This window comes from Camellia sinensis, chromosome 3, assembly GCF_055761805.1.
Source record: "Camellia sinensis isolate YWXY chromosome 3, ASM5576180v1, whole genome shotgun sequence".
NCBI classification, from domain to species: domain Eukaryota; kingdom Viridiplantae; phylum Streptophyta; class Magnoliopsida; order Ericales; family Theaceae; genus Camellia; species Camellia sinensis.
The window spans coordinates 226,603,480-226,622,475 of record NC_138963.1 but is presented as its reverse complement, the minus strand read 5'-3'; the positions used below and the strand labels follow the sequence as shown (position 1 = coordinate 226,622,475).

Here is an 18,996-nt window from a genome sequence, read left to right as displayed (position 1 = left end):
AAGGCAACTCTGCAGCAGACACATTGTGCTACCACATCAAAGGAAAATATGGCAACTTCAAATACGATGACAAAACTTTACCATGCAAAATTTAAAATGTTGTATAGCAAGAAAGACAATGATATATCTATACACATTGTACATAATCACTCTAACATAGAGCACCTCTTCTTCTTCTTACCTTTTGTAAACAAATCCCCACTATACATATCCACTATAAGGTATGAATTCAATTCTTTTCGATTGCTAAAAAAATTTGATTACTATGAATTTCAATATAAAGATTTTATACAACTTATATGATACCATACAAAGATGACTCGATCAAATTGAGTAAATTTCTCTTCAAACTATTTCACTCATTTTACAAAATATACCTTCGACTTCAAAATATGAAAACATTTCGAAATAAATAAATTTAGATTTTTATTATAAATCCAATATTTGTTAGAACTAATCATTTAAGTCTAGATAAATCATATCTTGTAAATTATTTCCACAAATATTATATTCACCCATATTATCTGCAAACAAAAAAATGCAAGCATCATAACTACATTACGAACTTGAAAAGAGATTTGTAAAGAAAGAAAGAAAAAAAAAATAAGAAGAAAAAAAAAACAAAATACGTATAAAACATAACTACTATTAACCAATAATTTTAAAAATATTTAAATCCAAACTACAATGGACCTCAAGCGCAAAGCGCATGGAGGGCCAACTAATATGGTCTAAAGTAATCAAACAATCAAAAAGTAATATAATATGTATGTATATATATATAGTAATGTAATATGTATGTATATATATATATAATGTTTGGTGTATAAATATAGAAATTTGCTAACTTCACGGTATCCGTAGCCTAAATATTTAGCAATTTTATAATATAGTTTACAAAGGTTTATAACTAGAGGTCTAGCACCCAAAAAAAAAAAAAAAATTATAATTAAATAGAGGTCATAGGATCCAGGAATTGTAGTGTCAATTGTTTTGAAAATGAACTTTATTTTTCTCTTTTTCCTTTTTTTTTTTTTTTTTTTGACAATGATTGGTGGCCATAAATTTTGTGGTTCAAATGGCTTAAAAATGCCAAAACGACGTCGTTTTAGATACAAAACAACTCTAAAAATGTCAAAACGACGTCGTTTTGACATTTTCGGGCCATTTGAACTAGGGGTAGGCAACGGTTTATCCGAACTACTCAAACCACCCAATCCGCCCAACCCGCATATAAATGGGCGGTTTCGCAAACATAATGCGGGCGGATGCGGTTTGAAATATGACAAATTTGCGGGTTGCGGGCGGGTCGCGGTTTAAACCCGCAACCCGCAAAAACCGCCCGCACTTTAATTATTATTATTATTATTATTTTTTATATACCAACTTTGTAACTTTTACAGGAGCACCGTTATATTCTCTATGACACTAGGATCCTTATTTTTAAGTATTTCTCAACTTTCTTAATACCGTAGAATTATCAAGTCCTAAACTTAGTTTCTTATATGATTTTCATTCGTGATTCATTCACTTTTTCCTAATAAAATTTTCTTTCTAATGGTCGATAGAACTTATAGTTTGATTATTGATTACTGAACTGGCAATTTTATTGAGTACAACCTTTAATGCATTGATATACATTTTTTTATGACAAAAATGCTAGTGTAGAGTCTCTTTGTTTTACATACTTTCATTTAATGCATTGATATTCAATTTTTATTTGTAAACTCATCAAAAAATTGTTATCACAAATATATAAAATGAATCTGATGCCTAAATTCGATGGGGAAAAAAAATTCGAAAATTAATTTTTAAAGAAAAAAGTGTAAACCGCAAACCGCCCGCAACCGCCCGCACATTTGCAAACCCTATCCGCACAAACCGCAAACCGCACTGCGGGCGGTTGCGGGTTGACTTTTTCCCAAACCGCATAGATGCGAGCGGGTCAAAACCGAACCGCAAACCGCACAAAACCGATCCGCGAACACCCCTAATTTGAACCACAGAATTTATGGCCACCAAACATTTTCTTTCTTTTTTAAAGCTAGTCAGACTTTTCATGGTGTTTATAATTGCAAAATATATTTAGATGATTTGTCGATATTTTTTTTGAGAGTAATATTACATACATAGAATTTTATTGAGAAAAATTAATATGCAGTTCAAATTTATTTTGTTAACTTGCAAAAAATTAATTTTTAAAACTTATTTAAACTATTTGTAATACAGACTCTCAATTTAAAAGTACAACAATGATTTAGATTACTAAAAAATACATCACTAATAGCATTAATACATTGAAAATGACAAAAAAAATAATAAAAAAATAAAAACAAGGCATAAAAAGTAGGCGGGGCCCACTGCCACATCATTAGTGCTCCTTTTAGTGATCTCCTTTTAGTGCTCCCAAACATTTTTCTTTAAAAATAAGTTACAATCATCTGCTTTTAGGAGTACCAAACAGCCCTAGGAAATCGGACTAACTTTGGCAGGGTTGGTTTTGTGATCCGCACCTTCAAGGGCATTTTTGGAAGAATATCAAGAGATTGAAGACCGACTTTTGAATTTCAAAAAATGTTGCCGTTGGGCAACGGTGTGGAGAGCCAACCAACAACAGTTATATACGGGACACCGTGAGTGATTTGGAATCCGCAATAGTCATTGTGTTTGTGAGATCTGGTTAGTGAGAGAGAGAGAGAGAGAGAGAATATGGAGAAATCAGCGATGGAGGCTTTCGAGAAGTTAGAGAAAGTGGGAGAGGGAACGTATGGGAAGGTGTACAGAGCAAGAGAGAGGGCTACCGGCAAGATCGTGGCCTTGAAGAAGACTAGACTCCATGAGGACGATGAAGGAGTCCCTCCCACCACTCTCCGTGAGATTTCCTTGTTGCGAATGCTTTCTAGGGATCCCCATGTCGTCAGGTCAGTGGTCACTCACTTTATTCTTCGTCTTCGTCTTCTTCTTCTCTTCTACTCTCTCTCTCTCTCTCTCTCTCTCTCTCTCTCTCTCTCTCAATCTCTTCTATTATGGATCTGCAACTTCTTCTCTTCCAATTTCTATCTTCTTGACTTTCGATCTGCTTGTTTTCTTTTTACATGTGTGTTTGTTTTCTTGAAATAGAGCATATATGCTCGCTCTGCTTCAATTTTCTTATGCTCTCGGCCTAGGGTTTCGACTTCCTTTCTTGTGGGGATTTTGATCTATTGCCATTTTGTGTTGTATGTGAATTAATTAGACTAATCCCTGGTTTGTGATTTTAGGGTTTTCTTTCACAGTTTCTTCCACTTCTTGTTACCCAATTCCTGCCTGCCATCTCACATATAATTGTTTTGTTTTGTGATTTTTTAATCTACATTTAATATCTTTACGTCTCGTTTGTTTTCCCCTAAACCCTGGCTAAATCCACAGATTGATGGACGTGAAACAAGGCCAGAATAAAGAAGGAAAGACAGTTCTCTACTTGGTGTTTGAGTACATGGACACTGATCTGAAGAAATTCATTAGAACCTTCCGTCAAACTGGAGAGAACATTCCCACCAAAACTGTCAAGGTATATTAATTATTTATGATAAAATTTCTTATCCAATCCAATCTAATCCAATTGTTTAAAAGTATAAAACAAATATCTACTGTTTGTCATACCTTTGTTCTTCTGTTCTTGAGAAACGTTTTGCTTGGTTGTTGTTTTGATGCAGTGCTTGATGTACCAACTTTGCAAAGGTGTTGCCTTCTGCCACGGTCATGGTGTATTGCACAGGTAATTTTCTCTCTCATAAATTTCTATTACAAGTAGGACAAAATTAAGATGTTGCACTCTCGTGTTAATAATCCTTTCTATTCTATATGAACTCAGGGACCTAAAGCCTCACAATCTTTTGATGGACCGAAAGACAATGATGCTCAAAATAGCAGACCTTGGATTGGCTCGAGCATTTGTTCTACCTATTAAGAAGTATACTCATGAGGTATACCACTACCTACCTGTACTTAATAATACTTCACAATAGTGAGTGAATGAAGCATGCTTTTTTTTTATCAGGCAGGCGCTTTAGAAGTTGTGTGTGATTTTGTTGTTGTTGTAGATATTGACACTCTGGTATAGAGCTCCTGAGGTACTTTTGGGGGCTACCCATTACTCGACAGCCGTAGACATGTGGTCTGTTGGCTGCATATTTGGTACGGTTTCCCCTTCATTAATTCTCTAAATTTGTTGGGTATTTGTTTTTATTATACATCATCTACAGCTTTACCAAAGTTAATTTCTCTCTCTCTCGCCATCTCTTAATTATAACTCTAGCTGAACTAATCACAAAGCAAGCACTCTTCCCCGGAGATTCTGAATTGCAGCAGCTGCTACACATTTTCAGGTTCAATAGATTACCCTACACTTGCTTCCAAGTGTGTCCTTTTTCGCTTTTAATTCTTTTTTATTTTATTTTATTTTTTTTACGCTGGTGATCTTGTTATGACTTATTATATTTTCTGTTGTGGATTGTTATGCAGATTGTTGGGCACTCCAAATGAACAAGTGTGGCCGGGAGTAAGCAAGCTAATGAACTGGCACGAGTACCCACAATGGAACCCTCAAAAATTGTCATCAGCTGTCCCAAATTTGGATGAGGATGGCCAAGACCTGCTATTAGTAAGTTCGCTCTTGTCCATTTATGCGTTATAATTGATATCTATCTATCTATCTATCTATACTATTATAAATGAACACCTTTGGTAGTGTCGTAAAACCTTCTCTCCTTACGGTTAAATGACACACAATATATGATAAATATTTTTTCTTTATATTTACTCAATTGCTAGCCATGTATATATATATATATATATATATGTAGCCATGAATGTGTCAATTTCTTTTGCCCTTTTGAGTAATTTAGACTCCACAATTTTTTTGGATTTTGCAGAAGATGCTGCAGTATGAACCCTCAAAGCGAATTTCGGCGAAGAAAGCTATGGAACACCCATACTTTGATGATCTGGACAAGGCCTATCTCTAATTATTTACCTGAAACAGGAATCCTGCTTTTGTGTTCTAGGAAATAGCTAACAGACGGTTATGTAGTTAAAAATTAATTGCTTCTCTGGAGCATTTTTTTTCCATGTCAAAAAAGTTGTAGGTTGATTGATCAACCATATGCATTTTTAACTTCAATCACATTTTGGTTTGCTCTTGACTATGTTCAACTCAACCATGCATATTTTGATTGCTTTTTTGGTACATCATATTAATTGCAGACACAAGCACACACTAACATGATCAATTCGATAACACACAATTCTAGCAAAACTTGCGAATTTGAAGCACAGCAAATACTTGGCTAAATTATGGCATATATGGTAATTTCCTTGACCAAATCGAGCCACCAACCACATGAAGAGGGTAGACCAAAGAGCAAGTGCAATTGAAGCCAGTGCATAAGTCCACAACATAATAACCGAACATTCAGTCTCACCAGCTCCAAACAATTGAGTTATAGTGCCTGCCAAAAAAAAATAGTACACCATCATCCCCCATGACCCTGTAATACTGCCCAGACCTACTAAAACTATAACCCATTATAAAATTTTTAACTGATTCTGTGGTTTTTGTAGCCCCTTTGTTATGAAAAGAAAATTGGGGCCTGTAACAAAAAGGAGGCATGCTAGGCATCCATTCTATATTTTGACATTAGGAACAGCGAGGGCTACAAGTCCACAACACCTGTCTTGCATCTTACCACACTATCCACATGTAATGTGATGTGTGTACTTGTGTTTTTGTTTGTGTTTTTTTTTTTTTGCATTTGTTGTAATGTAAAATGGGTCAGTTTGCATAGCTGAACTTCTATAGATCTACAAAAAATAAAGGTACGAGTTGTGTTTGCAAGTGGTTGTCATAGAAGCAAGATTATTAATGGGAAAAGCAAACAAAAAAATGGAATAAATTTGGACAGCCCATATAAGATTTGCAGCTCAACCAGAATGATATTATCATACCTATGTTCATCGCAGGTGGAAGTGCAAATTGAAGCAAAAGAATAAATTGATCCAATGGATTTGCCTCCACTAAACCAAAAAATAATGCCCCTTTAACAATGGTGATTCCTATCAGAGGCAGGGCAATGTAACAAACAACAATGATGCCAGTAATGATGGACTTTTGAACTCCTGATCCTCGTAGACCCGATAGAGAAAAATCAAGGAACAATGGACAAGTACTTTTTGTTAATGCAAAAGAATCGCCAACCTAAACCAAATTAGCCCAAACTAAAAAATGTGTTACCCTTAAGAAGGTCCCCTCCCATTATCAAGGTTAGAGAAGGGATGGCTCCATCCCTGCAGACGTAGTGAAAAAGTTTAAGAACGTTTTGCACAAGGAAAATGGTTTTCCACATGTAGTAATTCGTACTAAAAGAATTTCATAATATGAATGTGGCTCATAAAGGATACAAATATGAGTTTGTCAAATCATTGATGGAAATTGTAATAAAAGGCACAAAGAGTATATAAAATTCTGTCTGTATCTCAATAAATAATAATGAGCATTGTAGTACCAGAAAATATTGAATAAGTCTATAAAATTCTGTCTGCATCTCAAGAAACAATAATCAGCATTGTAATACCAGAAAATATTGAATAAGTTTCTCAACCCGATTCTGGTAGATTACGTCAGTACTTGTCATCTTTGCATAGAATTACTAATCAGTTTTGAAATTTTTATACATGGAATGTCCCCAAAAATCTAATAGTAGGTGCACTGTGCATGTAAAATCCAAATCAAGCCATTCTAGTCGCTGATTAGCTCCTTGATTCAAAAAAAAATTCCATTCTGTAACTGTACTATTCACACTTGCATACACAATTTGTAGTCATATCATCTGGAGTGACAACCGTAATCCAGGTATAGTAAAAGCGAACTTTAGTGGTAGAATTTATACCCCAGCAAAGAAATAGAGTCTTGGATCACGCGAAGAGGAGCTCTATCACCAATCATTGACATCCGGATTTGAGGTACAAGTCCAACTATGAAACCAACAAGCTGTAAAAGAGAAAGAAAGCAATTTAAACAAGGTATCACCGGGTCTAAATGAATTCCTTTTACAAAATTCAAAGAAAATGAATTCCTTTCATCAAGCTGTAAGGTAGGTGCTTGTGCCATTGGCAAAGACCTGCCTTGCGGCGGATCCCGCCAAGAAATCTTTGAAATACGAAAGAAAATTTTAAGAAGAACCCATAATTTGATCGAACACCTAAAACCACTTTGTTTACAATTTTTTGCGGACTGCTTCACACATCTTATCTTCCTACCGAGATAGGATTGATGTTCAAGAACATAGGATCATACTGGCCTTGGTACTGAAGGCCTTGCACACAAGTACACCATAAAAAACAATGACCCAACTCATAGAAAGTGGTTCACACAGAAAATGATAGGAAGTAGGATTATACCGCTCCAGTAGTTGAAGGAGCAAACAACCTTTTTAGATTGACCTTCTTTAAAAGCATCCCAAATTGTTGCTTTACTTTATCTATAGTTGGCACCTGTCATAAAACTCCAAAGGTCAAATCTTAAGCTTGCACAAGCTGCTTCACCTGCATAAAAGTAACCTAATTACATGAACCTTTGTCTCAAGTAATAAACCCAATCACTGGAGGTAAGAATATATTTCCAAACTTTACGAGTTTATCATCAATTTATAAAAGGACCCTTAACATCTACTCAGTTGGGCAGTTAACAGTAAAAAATTAAAAAATAAACAGAGTGAACAAAACATAAAAAACAAGAAAGAACTCAACGTGGTTCACGCACCGATAGTGATACATGCACATATCCACGGGTGAACATGTAATCAGAATTCAGCACATTGTGGAGCTTATAAGTGAAAACTCACCCGTATTCAAACCTAAACCCCCAAAGAGAGTACAAAACTAAGAAACCCAACATCTCTCATCTGGATACTACACACCTCTCTCTAAAACTATGATACTCAACTTCTAGTTTCAGAGCTCTAAAGGAAAACCAATTTCCTTTTCCCAACAACAAAACCCTTAAAAAAAAATGCATATACAAAGGTTACTTCAAAGTTAGAGACACAAAAATATAATAATAAATGTGAGACAATACACAAAACACTCTGAAGTGGAGGCTAGGCTTTTAACTATTCGCCTTACCAAATATCTAACAGTAGCGGTATCTTTCCTTTCCTCCAGATTTTTTTTTATAAATATGCAAATCTATTATAATAAATTTGAATTGATTTAACAGAAATATAAAGCATTTAAATTCTAATACAAAATTAAAGGATAGTTTTCCTCTCATGCCTCTCTTTTGTGTCTAGACTGCAGGGTGATATAAAACTCATTAACAAATAAAAAAATCTTGAAGGAATCATATACAAATCTTTACTGAAGATGAAAGCATAAAGCAGTAAACAACCTGAGCTTTCCCCTCAAATCTGGTGCAGGGCAGGGCAAATTGATGTGCATGGTCGTCAGATACTACAAATTATTTTGAAGACAGTAATGGTTCTTCGTAACTCTGCAGTTGTGATATTGGGGTTTCACTAAAAGACTCTAAGGAATCATTTGTTTTGTCCTCTTTTGAGCTCTTACTTGAAGATATACGCACAATGTTATACACATAAGACCATAAATAAATAGCTCCTACCTAATAACAACAACAAGCGACATGGAAACACTGTTAAGTCCCTTGCCATTATGATGTAAAGCAACAAAGTTATATACATTAAATGAAAAACAATCTATGCTTAAATATAATGTTTTTACATAATACGTAAGCTCATTCACATGTTGGAGCTACCTAAAGTTTCTCTCTTTTTTCTTTTCTTTTCTTTTCTTTACTCTTTTTTTTTTTTCTCTTTTGTTGGACCTACATAAGCTATTTATTTACACTAGATCTAGAATATAAACAAACGCATATAGTGTCAAGTTTCAAACCATAAATTTATATTGGAAAGTTTTCTGAGTGCAAAGGCTAAAGGAAAAAACATACAGCCATTGAAAGTGAAGCATATGCCATTCCATATTGATGGCAGGCATCCGGATCTCCAAATGGGCTTCCCTTCTCTTTACAAGCCGCTGGTATGATAATGAGAAGCATGTTCAGCAAGTTTCCTGTTCAAATCAAGTCCAAGAAAAATATTTAAAAATTCTTCACAAATGACACGGGAGGTTACATTTTTAACTCATCTCAAAGTAGTTTAAATTTTCATTTTAAAAATTTCTTTAACCGTCAGTTCCAGGACACAAACCTTGAGGATCTAAATTAAGCTAATTATACAATAATAATATTGCACAAAAAACAATGAGTTAGAGCAGTATGAACCCAAAAGAGTTGTAGACATCACAACAGTATACGAGCACTGTAAGAGACATGATGCTGAACTACACTGCCGACCACATCCTAAGCTTGAAAGCAACTGAGAAAAGTGAGTCAGATTATCCTATATTAGTGACTGTACAATGTAATTAATATAAATTTAAGTACCTTCCATCATGAGGTAGCTGGTGATTTGTTCAATATTCATGCACTTCACCATCAACGACTAGTGCAGTCAACTAATATGGTAGCTTTTCCTCAGTGTACATCTTGACAATATTATAGCCCTTCCAGTCTTAATTATAGCTAAAATCTGTGCAGTCAATTATAATTTTATATTTTCCTCACTTCACCATCCAAAACTAAAAATGGTAAATTAATTACTTTGGAATGCAGGGTACACCTCAGCTGCACTGATGGGCCAAATTGCTTTTGTTTGTTACAATTGAAAATTTTATCAACATGCCAATAATAATATTTGAAGTAGTTTTTAATCCTAGTTCAATCCAATAAGTTTAAAGTCATCTTGATTCAGTCACCCAACTCCTATGACCATGCACACAAGCAGTGTGGTGTACAAACTGCGCTTATTTAACATTTAGATCCTTCAGTGTATTAAAAAAGGATTGGGATAATTACATTTTACCCCCCTGTGGTTTCACGCATTTTCACATTACCTCCCTAACTTATAAATGTACTCATAAACCCCCTGTGGTTTTGACTGAAGTGCAAAAGTGACGGAATCTGGTAGACTTAACAGTAAGTGGGGCAGACGTGCCAAAGAAGCGTGTCTGTACTGAAATTAAGGATTTTGACACCAAATTTAGAGTTTTGAGTGACCAATTTGCCCTTTTCATAATCTGGGTTTTGTTTTGATCTTCAAGTTCTGGGTTTTGTTTTGATCTTCCAGTCCGGGATTTTGTTTTGGTGGATTGGAGTTGTTTATTTAGTCTATATAGTCCATAATTTAAACTTTGTAAACTAACACTATATACTAAATATATATACACACACATAGACATACATATGGAAACAGAGCATTTGCTCTGAATAGTAGGAAAAATTATTAGTGATATGAAGAGGAATGCATTGAATTGCCTGGCGAGAGAGAGAGAGAGAGAGCTCACTCTGGTTACTTCTGTCTTTCTCACTTCTTCATAAACAATTTTCCCTCTTTTGTCTTTTCAACTCCAATCCTCTTCACTGTTTTTTTCCCAGTTTCTCTATCCATTATTTGAAAATGGGATCAAAATAGATTTTCCACTTCTGGGTCTTCGACATTGAATCAATTTAAGCTTCCAAAGAGTTTTTTTTCCCCCGATTCTGTGAAGTGGGTTTTTGAGATCAAACTTTAAAAATGGCACCATCGTTCGACTGGTGGTCGAAAGAGACCCACAGAGGTACACCAGTGGTGGTGAAGATGGATAATCCCAACAATTGGTCCATGGTCGAGCTCCAATCCCCCGACGACGACGACGACAACAACAATTTCCTCCTCCATTTTGCCGACACTACGGACTGAGACAAAGCCCGCAACAAGAATGCCAAACAGGGCTAAGATTATTGTGTATTTCAAGGGTTGGCATTTTGGTTCCCCAAATTTTCAATTTCAGTACCTGTATGCGTTGGCTAACCAATTAAACGTTAAGGGTTTGTTTGATTCGTTGTATTCGAATTGGGTTTTGATTTGGGTCGAGTACCTAGCTCCACCTCTTTAGTTCCTTACCAGTATATGTATATTGCTCTTCCTTGTTCAAAGCTTGGACAGTTTAGTGCTTTGTTTGGGTTGTTTGTGGATCCAATTAAAGAAGATTAAACCTGTTCCCAAAGGAGACCCACTGGATCTCGAGTCCGGCAATGGGGGATTCTTCCCCATGGTTCTTGTTAAGATCCCCATGTGCAATGAAAAAGAGGTAGATTTTTGTTTTGAGCTTCATAATATATATATATATATATATATACGCATATATAGAGAGAGAGTTCATAGAGAGAGAAGAAAAATGGAAATAAAATGGTATTCATAAGAACATTGAAGAAAAAAATAAGGGTATTCTAGTCTTTTCAATAATTCCGTCATGTCTTGTCACTTTTGCACTTCAGTCAAAACCACAAGGGGTTAGTTTATGAGTACATTTATCAACGTCAAAGAGGTAATGTGAAAACGCGTGATACCACAGGGGGCAAAATGTAATTAACCCAAAAGGATTTTATGAATGCCTTTGCAGGAATAGAGAAGAATAAGATAACAGGCTCAAGCAACTGAAAGTTCATGATTTCTAGATTATGCTAAACTATGAGCACCATATGTTGCATGTATAAATGTACTAACTGTATTGATTTGCTAATATATTTACCTGCAGCACAACACCCTAGAACAAGTCCCCGTGGATGTGGAGGAGCTCTTGTGATTTGGATAACACCCCACCCAAGGGCTGAACCAATTATAAATGTGATCAGGATATTGAGAGGCATGAACCACCTATACAATCAACTGAAGTTACTCCACACTATTGAAATGAAAAACATCCAACCCAACACAGGATAGACAAACTTTCAGTTTCAATTACAATTGACGTAATGGTTAAAAACAACAAAAAAAATAAAAAAGAAATAGAGAATAACTCACAACTTAATCAAGCTTTCGTATGTTATTGTTTTGGCCAAGTTGCTGCCAACAAGTGCCGGATTGAATACAAAAAATACAATCTGTTACCAGCATGAAACACTCCAGTTAGTATTCATCGAAGAATCAAGTCCTTAGAACAACAGTACTTATATAGAGGATGTGATGCAGTCCGAAAAGCAAAATAGTAACAATCTTCAAATTCGTTGATTCAAACAAGAATACCGGAAGTAAGATTCCTCTAGACTCGTTGATTCACAAAAAATACCAAGAATAAAGGCTCAAGAATGATTGATTCACAAAGAATATCCAAGGTTGGAACAAAAGAGTATAAAACTTGAAATATATTAATTCTCAAACCTTTTTTTTTTTTTTGGGATTATTCCAATCCACAATTAGATCAGGAATAATTTTTAATATGAATAGCCACTCAATTGTATCTTCTTCTTCTATGACTCAGTTCACGTGATCTTGATATTCTTCGATGTATGATCTCTAATTGGTCTTTCACTATGGAAACTCAGTAGGATAGAATCGTCATCTATTACCTCCTCTGCGGGAATCTCCTGAGCACCATCACAAGTCCTAGGCATGGTGTAGGAACAGCACAAGCTTTGATACCAACTTAGAATATTCCTCGTCAAATATTAATTTTAAAATAATAAAATAAAAATACTTATTTTCTAAAATTCAATCTGCATCATTATTCCCCGCTTGAGAAAACTCGTTCTTGAGTTTCCATTGCTTGAAGTAATTTGAGAAGTTTACACTTGTCCGCGCGACCTTGTATTTGAGATTAATTTTCTCGAATCTGAAGTTCAAAGAAGAGTCTTTCAAAATTAAACGAAGAACTTTCTTCAATAAATTTAACCCATCTTCATCAAAGCACAAATCCAAACAATTCAAACTCAAATTTATAAAATCTTCATAAATTTCTCTTCAAACGGATCATTGAAAATATTCTCCATGTTGCAAATCAATTTGGAATGCTCCTAGAACTCATGTAAACCAAGTATTATAATCTGAATAATATTTTACCATATCAAAACATACTTTTGTCTCATACTTGATATCCATAATGAATAAGGATGCAACCTAATCAAGATCACTTACATGATTTTGGTTCATTATTTCATCGGGCAAAATATGATCAAGCATATTATTAATTCCATCAATGAATGGTTCTTCATCAAAAGTTGGTGGATTACTCCAATCCACAATCGGATCCGGAATAACTTTTAATGTGAATGGCTACTCAATTGTATCTTCTTCTTTAGTGACTTGGTTCATGTGATCTTGATAATTCTTCGATATATGATCTCTCCTTGGTCTTTTACTATGAAAACTCAGCAGGTTAGAATCATCATCTATTACCTCCTCCACGGGAATCTCCCGAGCACCACCACAAGCTCTAATACCAATTTAAAATATTCCTAGTCAAATATTAATTTTAAAATAATAAAATAAAAGTACTTATTTTCTAAAATTCAGTTTGCATCAGGATGTCTCGTTACAAAGGCACAAAGTAAGAGAAGGTGGAGGAATAGGTCCAGGGGCAGAAGCAGAAAATCACTTGTCTTTAGGACGTTTTGAGCCTTGGAGTGGTAGGAAACATCCAAAACCACACATAGACATGCGACTTGCATAAGTGTAAACACATCCTCATGAACTCTACCAAGAACAATAATTAGAACCCAAAAGTTATTCATAGACAAATTCCTCTCCCTTTGCAACCAACTGCACAAAGCAAATAAAATAATACAAGATCCAGTGAACCAAAGTCCCCGAGTTTGTAGAATTTGACCAACTTTTCCATATACAACTATGAGAACTTAATTAGAAGTCACAGGAAGGAAATCATATCCATCACAGAGCTAAACTATGGATGCTGCTAAAGCTTTTAAAGCCAATGGATAGATGAAATTTGGGTGGGAGCCTATTATCCTTCATGGCATTTACAAAAATAAATATCCAGGCTTCCCAGCAACTCATTAGTTGGATCAGGACAATATCTAAGAAATCAATGGTGATTAGTTAAGGTTTTATCTGTGACAAATGTTTTGTCGCCAAGCCCATATGTGTGCTCGGGGAATCTTGTTAATGAGAATATATCATAACATCCAAAAAATCTGAAAAAAAAATAATTGGTACACAGTTCAATTGAGCTTGTATGTGTGTGATGGTGTCGGATAACCTTTGTCGCTGAACATTGACATATACACATATCCACACGAAGATGCATGAACCCAAGGGAGATAACATTTCTTTTTTTTCTTTTTCTTTTTTTTTTGCGCCGATGGTTCATCAGGAAAATGCTCTCATCTTGGATTTTTAATTGCTCAACAAAAATAAAAGCAAAACATCAATGAGACTTAAAAAAAAACTTAGTCAAACAGAACGGAAATACATGTTTTAGAGTATGACAATTCAGGATCTGAGTGAAAAAGCCTTTCTTTATGCTGTGTTTGGTTGGGGGATTTGGGAAGGGATTTGGAAAGGGAAAGGGAAAAGGTGTGTGAAACTAAGTGAAATGTAGGTACATTTTATTCACATTTTACCTAACTTTTCCCTTTCCCTTTCTAAATCCCTCCTCAAATCCTCCAACCAAACACGTTAAAGTTTCAACCAATGAATGATGCTCCACAATGCAAAATTGTTGGTCCTTGTAGGGACATACATAACAAGTGATATAAAGCACCAAAGAAATCATTTGAAACCGAACGAATAAGACAAACACTAAAAATTCAAAAAATAATCACTTACATTATTCATATGCTTCCTCGTGTACTCCCCTAAAATGTTGATATGATCTAATGCAAGAATTGACCCAATTGCAGTCACCAACAGCACTTTTAGGACAGGAATTGATGAGGCAATGAAGAGATCCAAAAGCGCCATCTCGAAATTATTATTGTATCACAAATCTTAAAAATTAACTTCACCTCCTGTACATACACACACACAAATTTCAGTTAAGTCCTACACATCGTACCTTTGTGTCATTATTGCAGAGGATATTGAGAATGAAGGCTACCAAAAAGGCATTTATGATCTATTTCCAATTTTTTTTTTTTTATTTATAAAATGTGAAAATTAAATACCTATCTTGAAGAACCACATCCTAAAACCATTATATATATATATATATATAGAGAGAGAGAGAGAGAGAGAGATAAACGAAAACAAAAATCATTAATGTAAACGTTAAACCAAAGGAATTCAAAATCAGCTTTCAACAACACGAACACATAGAGAGGCTTCTTCGTCGTGAATATCCGACTCGTAGAGTAGACTCTCAAAAATTTTAAATGCAGGTAAAGAGGCCCAGCCGAAACAAAAGCAGAGAGAACAATGAAACACAGGCTCTAGAACCATCTCTGAATATATATATATATATATATATTTGTTCTTCTTTTTCTGTTTTCTATAAATAAAAATAATAATAATAGTAATAATAATCTTCTTCCTTGATTTGTTTTATAATGGAACAAATGGATAAAACGTGACTGTTGGCTGCCAGTGGCGACGTACTCATCCATCATGCAATTAACCCCCTCCCTCGATCAGTGAGGGAAAATTATTGACTGCCCTTACACACCACTCGATTATGTCACTCACCAATAGAAAACAACAAATATTAATTAAGGAGTGAATTAGAAAATTGATTGAAAATTAAGTTTTTTATTATTTTTTTATATTTTTTATGTGTAAAAAATATGAAAAGTAATATAATTCAAAATGAATCAAAAATTAAAAGTTAATTTTTAATTAACTTTTCAAATTACTCCTAAATTATAAATGAAAACAGAGACACATGGTGAAACGAATCTACTAGATAATTTTTGTTAAGTGTGCACATGATGGGCTGGTCCTTCTTTATACAATTCAATGTGGTCATGATTCGGGGGAGCAGTAGTTTTTACTAGTATAAAAACAGAGTCGTAAAATCCTGGATTTTTCAGGCTTGCTTCGGCAACTTCGCGCAGTATTCTGATTGAGTGGTTAGAGTGGTTGATGAGTTTTACTGGTGCTTCGGTGGTGGATCTCTTCTTATAAATTGGGTTAGGGTTAAATCAGACTAGTAACCGGCTATTCTGGAACCTGAGCCTACGGATATAGTGATGACACCTACAAACATCTTTTTTTCTTGATAAGAAAAAAAAAAATCTATTTTGTGTCTGCTTCGCTCCAATCCAACAACATAATTAACATCCCATCAAATAAGAAACGTTTAATAATCCACCTCTCTGGTCAAACTTTCAGTATCTGTTATCAAATTTCTTGTTACAAATTGGACGTGGGACCTGTTTAAAGAATCTTTTAACTACAACTTCAATTTTGATACCAAAAAAATATATACATTATATATTATTATTCAAGTGTAAAGATTAGATTCACTTCTTAAATTTAATAATATGTTAATGTTAAGAAGATAATTAATTGATAATTAAAAAATATTTAATTATTAATCAATCGTTTTTTAACACATCACTAAATATAATAAGTAGATTTAAAAAACAAACTTATATATTATTTTGTAAAATGATATTTACAAACACAACAGAGACTTGTATATAATTTTCTCACTTTTTTCTAACTTTATATTTTCCCAATTTCTCAGACGGTGGAATCTATTCTCTCAAAAAAATTCAAAAGTTAATTTCACAAAATAAAGTAAAATAATGATTATAGTTTATTATTGAATTTTAAAAATATCATTTTGTAGGTTTACTTTTGTCAAATTAGTTTTTAATATTTTAAAAAGGAAATCAAAAAAAAATTTGTAACGTTTTCGTTTACCAAGTGTAGGTAAAAGAAATCAATTTATGACTATTTAACAATTGTTGTCTTTATCTATCTATACTATCTGGGGGTGTTCTCAATTTGATTGCAGCTAAAAAAAATTTAATCCGCCATTTATTTGCCGGATGGATAAATTGGAAAAAATAAATTTGTATCCATCTACCGAATTGACAGATGCGGATTGAGCAGATTGGCAGATTGATGAATGGATACAAATTGGTTTGGCAGTTTAAATTTTTACAATTTTTGAACATAATATAATAACTTGTTAAAAAAAAATTGGATAACAATTCAACTCAACATAACCAAAAGATTATCAAGTAAATTGTCAAATACTAATAATAAATACATATAAGAAAACTATGTGTCACGACCCAAACCCGATACCTAGAGGTTCAGCGTTACAACAAGCAATAACTGAAGTCATAACAAATTAATAGTACAACGGAATAAAATAAAAGGATACCCAACTCTTTATTTAAGTATAACAAAAAAGTATACATTGGAGCTTCTATTCGATTGCAATACCAGAATTGTCCTATGATTACAAAGTGCCTTGTGTCTATCCCATGCACTGGCTTTGACACGTCACCCGAAAGTTGTTAACAACCATAGACACATAAGCATGAGGGTACAAAAATTACCATGAATAATTGTTTGGCTAAATAGATATTAGTTTGGTAATTGAAATAAATACTAAGGCCTCGTTTGGGAACATGCTATAGCAACCCTGGTTTTCCCTCCATTGATTAGTGTGATCCGGACTTGGTTCCGTGGATGTTGGTTGTTGTATATATCTTGTTTCCGTCCTTCAATGCTTTGTATTTGAGTTATAGAATGTTTTGGGCAAATTTGTTACAAGTTGGGTGTGACTGGGAGCAAATGGTTGCTGCCCAGAATTTTGGTTCTTCGTTCGAGCGAGTCTTTTGTCGCTCGAGCGAGCTCTGTGTTTTAGATCCTTCGCTTGAGCCAGGGTTCCTTCGCTCGAGCAAGAGTTGAGTTTTGTATCTGGTGGCTCGAGCGAGAAGTCCTTCGCTCAAGCTTGCGTCTGCGTCTGGTTCTGGACCTGAGAGTTGCATTTCTTGGCTCGAGCGAGCGAGCTTTCCTTCGCTCGAGCGAGAATTCTGTCGCTCGAGCGTGCTTCTGGGTTGCAGACCTGAAGCTTCGAATTGTTGGCTCGAGCGAGGCTTTCTACGCTCGAGCGAGGGTTCTTTGTGTCTGGTCGCTCGAGCGAGCCTGTGTTATATCAGTAGACAGCAGCGGGGAAACACTTCACTTTTTCATCTCCTCTTTTACACAAACCCTAGATCTGACTCTCCCTCTCTCTCTACACACCTTCTCTCTAGGGATTGATCTACTTATAGTGTGTTTCTACCCTAATCCCTTTGTAAGAAAAATAGAGGATTGTGTGGGCTACGTTTTAATCTGAAATTTTGGGATTTGGAGCACTTTGGATTTTCATTATCTTCTCCATTTGAGCTCTTCATTTCGAGGTAGGGATACCCTACTCCATCTTATGAGCTTTGTCTTTAATTTTGGTCATTTTGAGTAGTTGGTGATGTTGGGCAATTTTTGAAAAAGTTAGGTTATTGTGTAATTTATAAAAGAAAGGTTTTCAAATATTAAAACCCATATGTATGTAAGACATTGAGAAACGGAATTATTGTTGTATTATCGATGAAATTGGACCTTATGGTTGATATTGAGGATTAGGGAAAAATGCCCTAATTATTGTGATAAATTAATTGGTATAATTAATTTGGGAAATATGAAATTGAATTGGAAATTGTGAAATTGGGAGGTTATGGGATTGAATGTTGTAGTTGGATTAATTTATCACTCACCTATGTAAAAGTTGATATTACATTTGTTTAATGCATTTATTCTCTATTTAGAAATAACTGTTTTGGGCTATCGGTGGAGGATAGTCTTGATTGTTGTAGACACTGTATGTTGATTAGGGAAAACTGAAACTAATCACATTGAATATGTCATTGAATATGACAGTTGGAATAATACATCAAATATATGTATTGATTGATTCCTGTATATGATAACTGTTTATATACTTGGAATATGTGTATTGTGTGGGAGGAGATAGAGGATGTACTCAATGGTTTGAGGGAAGATAGGGGATGGACTCTCAAACCTGTTTGGGAAGAGATAGTGGATGGACTCCATTAATACAGCAAATATGTGTATTAAATTGAAGTGTTGATACAGCAAATATGTGTATCATTTA

At 34.6% G+C, this 18,996-nt stretch overlaps 2 protein-coding genes across 2 annotated transcripts; one reads left to right on the top strand and one right to left on the bottom strand.

Moving 5' to 3' along the window:
* Nucleotides 1-1,140: 1,140 nt before the first annotated feature.
* On the top strand, nucleotides 1,141-5,186 carry LOC114313124 (cyclin-dependent kinase B2-2). Its single transcript, XM_028259469.2, has 8 exons — nucleotides 1,141-2,921; nucleotides 3,409-3,550; nucleotides 3,696-3,757; nucleotides 3,854-3,965; nucleotides 4,083-4,176; nucleotides 4,298-4,367; nucleotides 4,504-4,642; nucleotides 4,914-5,186. Exons 1-8 carry the CDS (start codon nucleotides 2,710-2,712, stop codon nucleotides 5,004-5,006), a joined length of 924 nt encoding a protein of 307 aa, XP_028115270.1. The 5' UTR covers nucleotides 1,141-2,709; the 3' UTR covers nucleotides 5,007-5,186.
* A 22-nt stretch (nucleotides 5,187-5,208) lies between these two features.
* Nucleotides 5,209-14,979, bottom strand: LOC114313123 (protein PIN-LIKES 3). Its single transcript, XM_082922441.1, is given in 10 exon segments — nucleotides 5,209-5,489; nucleotides 5,986-6,173; nucleotides 6,274-6,324; nucleotides 6,927-7,027; nucleotides 7,438-7,530; nucleotides 8,426-8,656; nucleotides 9,002-9,123; nucleotides 11,683-11,807; nucleotides 11,955-12,034; nucleotides 14,715-14,979. Coding segments are annotated over 10 exon segments (1,386 nt in total). The 5' UTR covers nucleotides 14,850-14,979; the 3' UTR covers nucleotides 5,209-5,229.
* Between the last annotated feature and the right edge of the window lie 4,017 nt (nucleotides 14,980-18,996).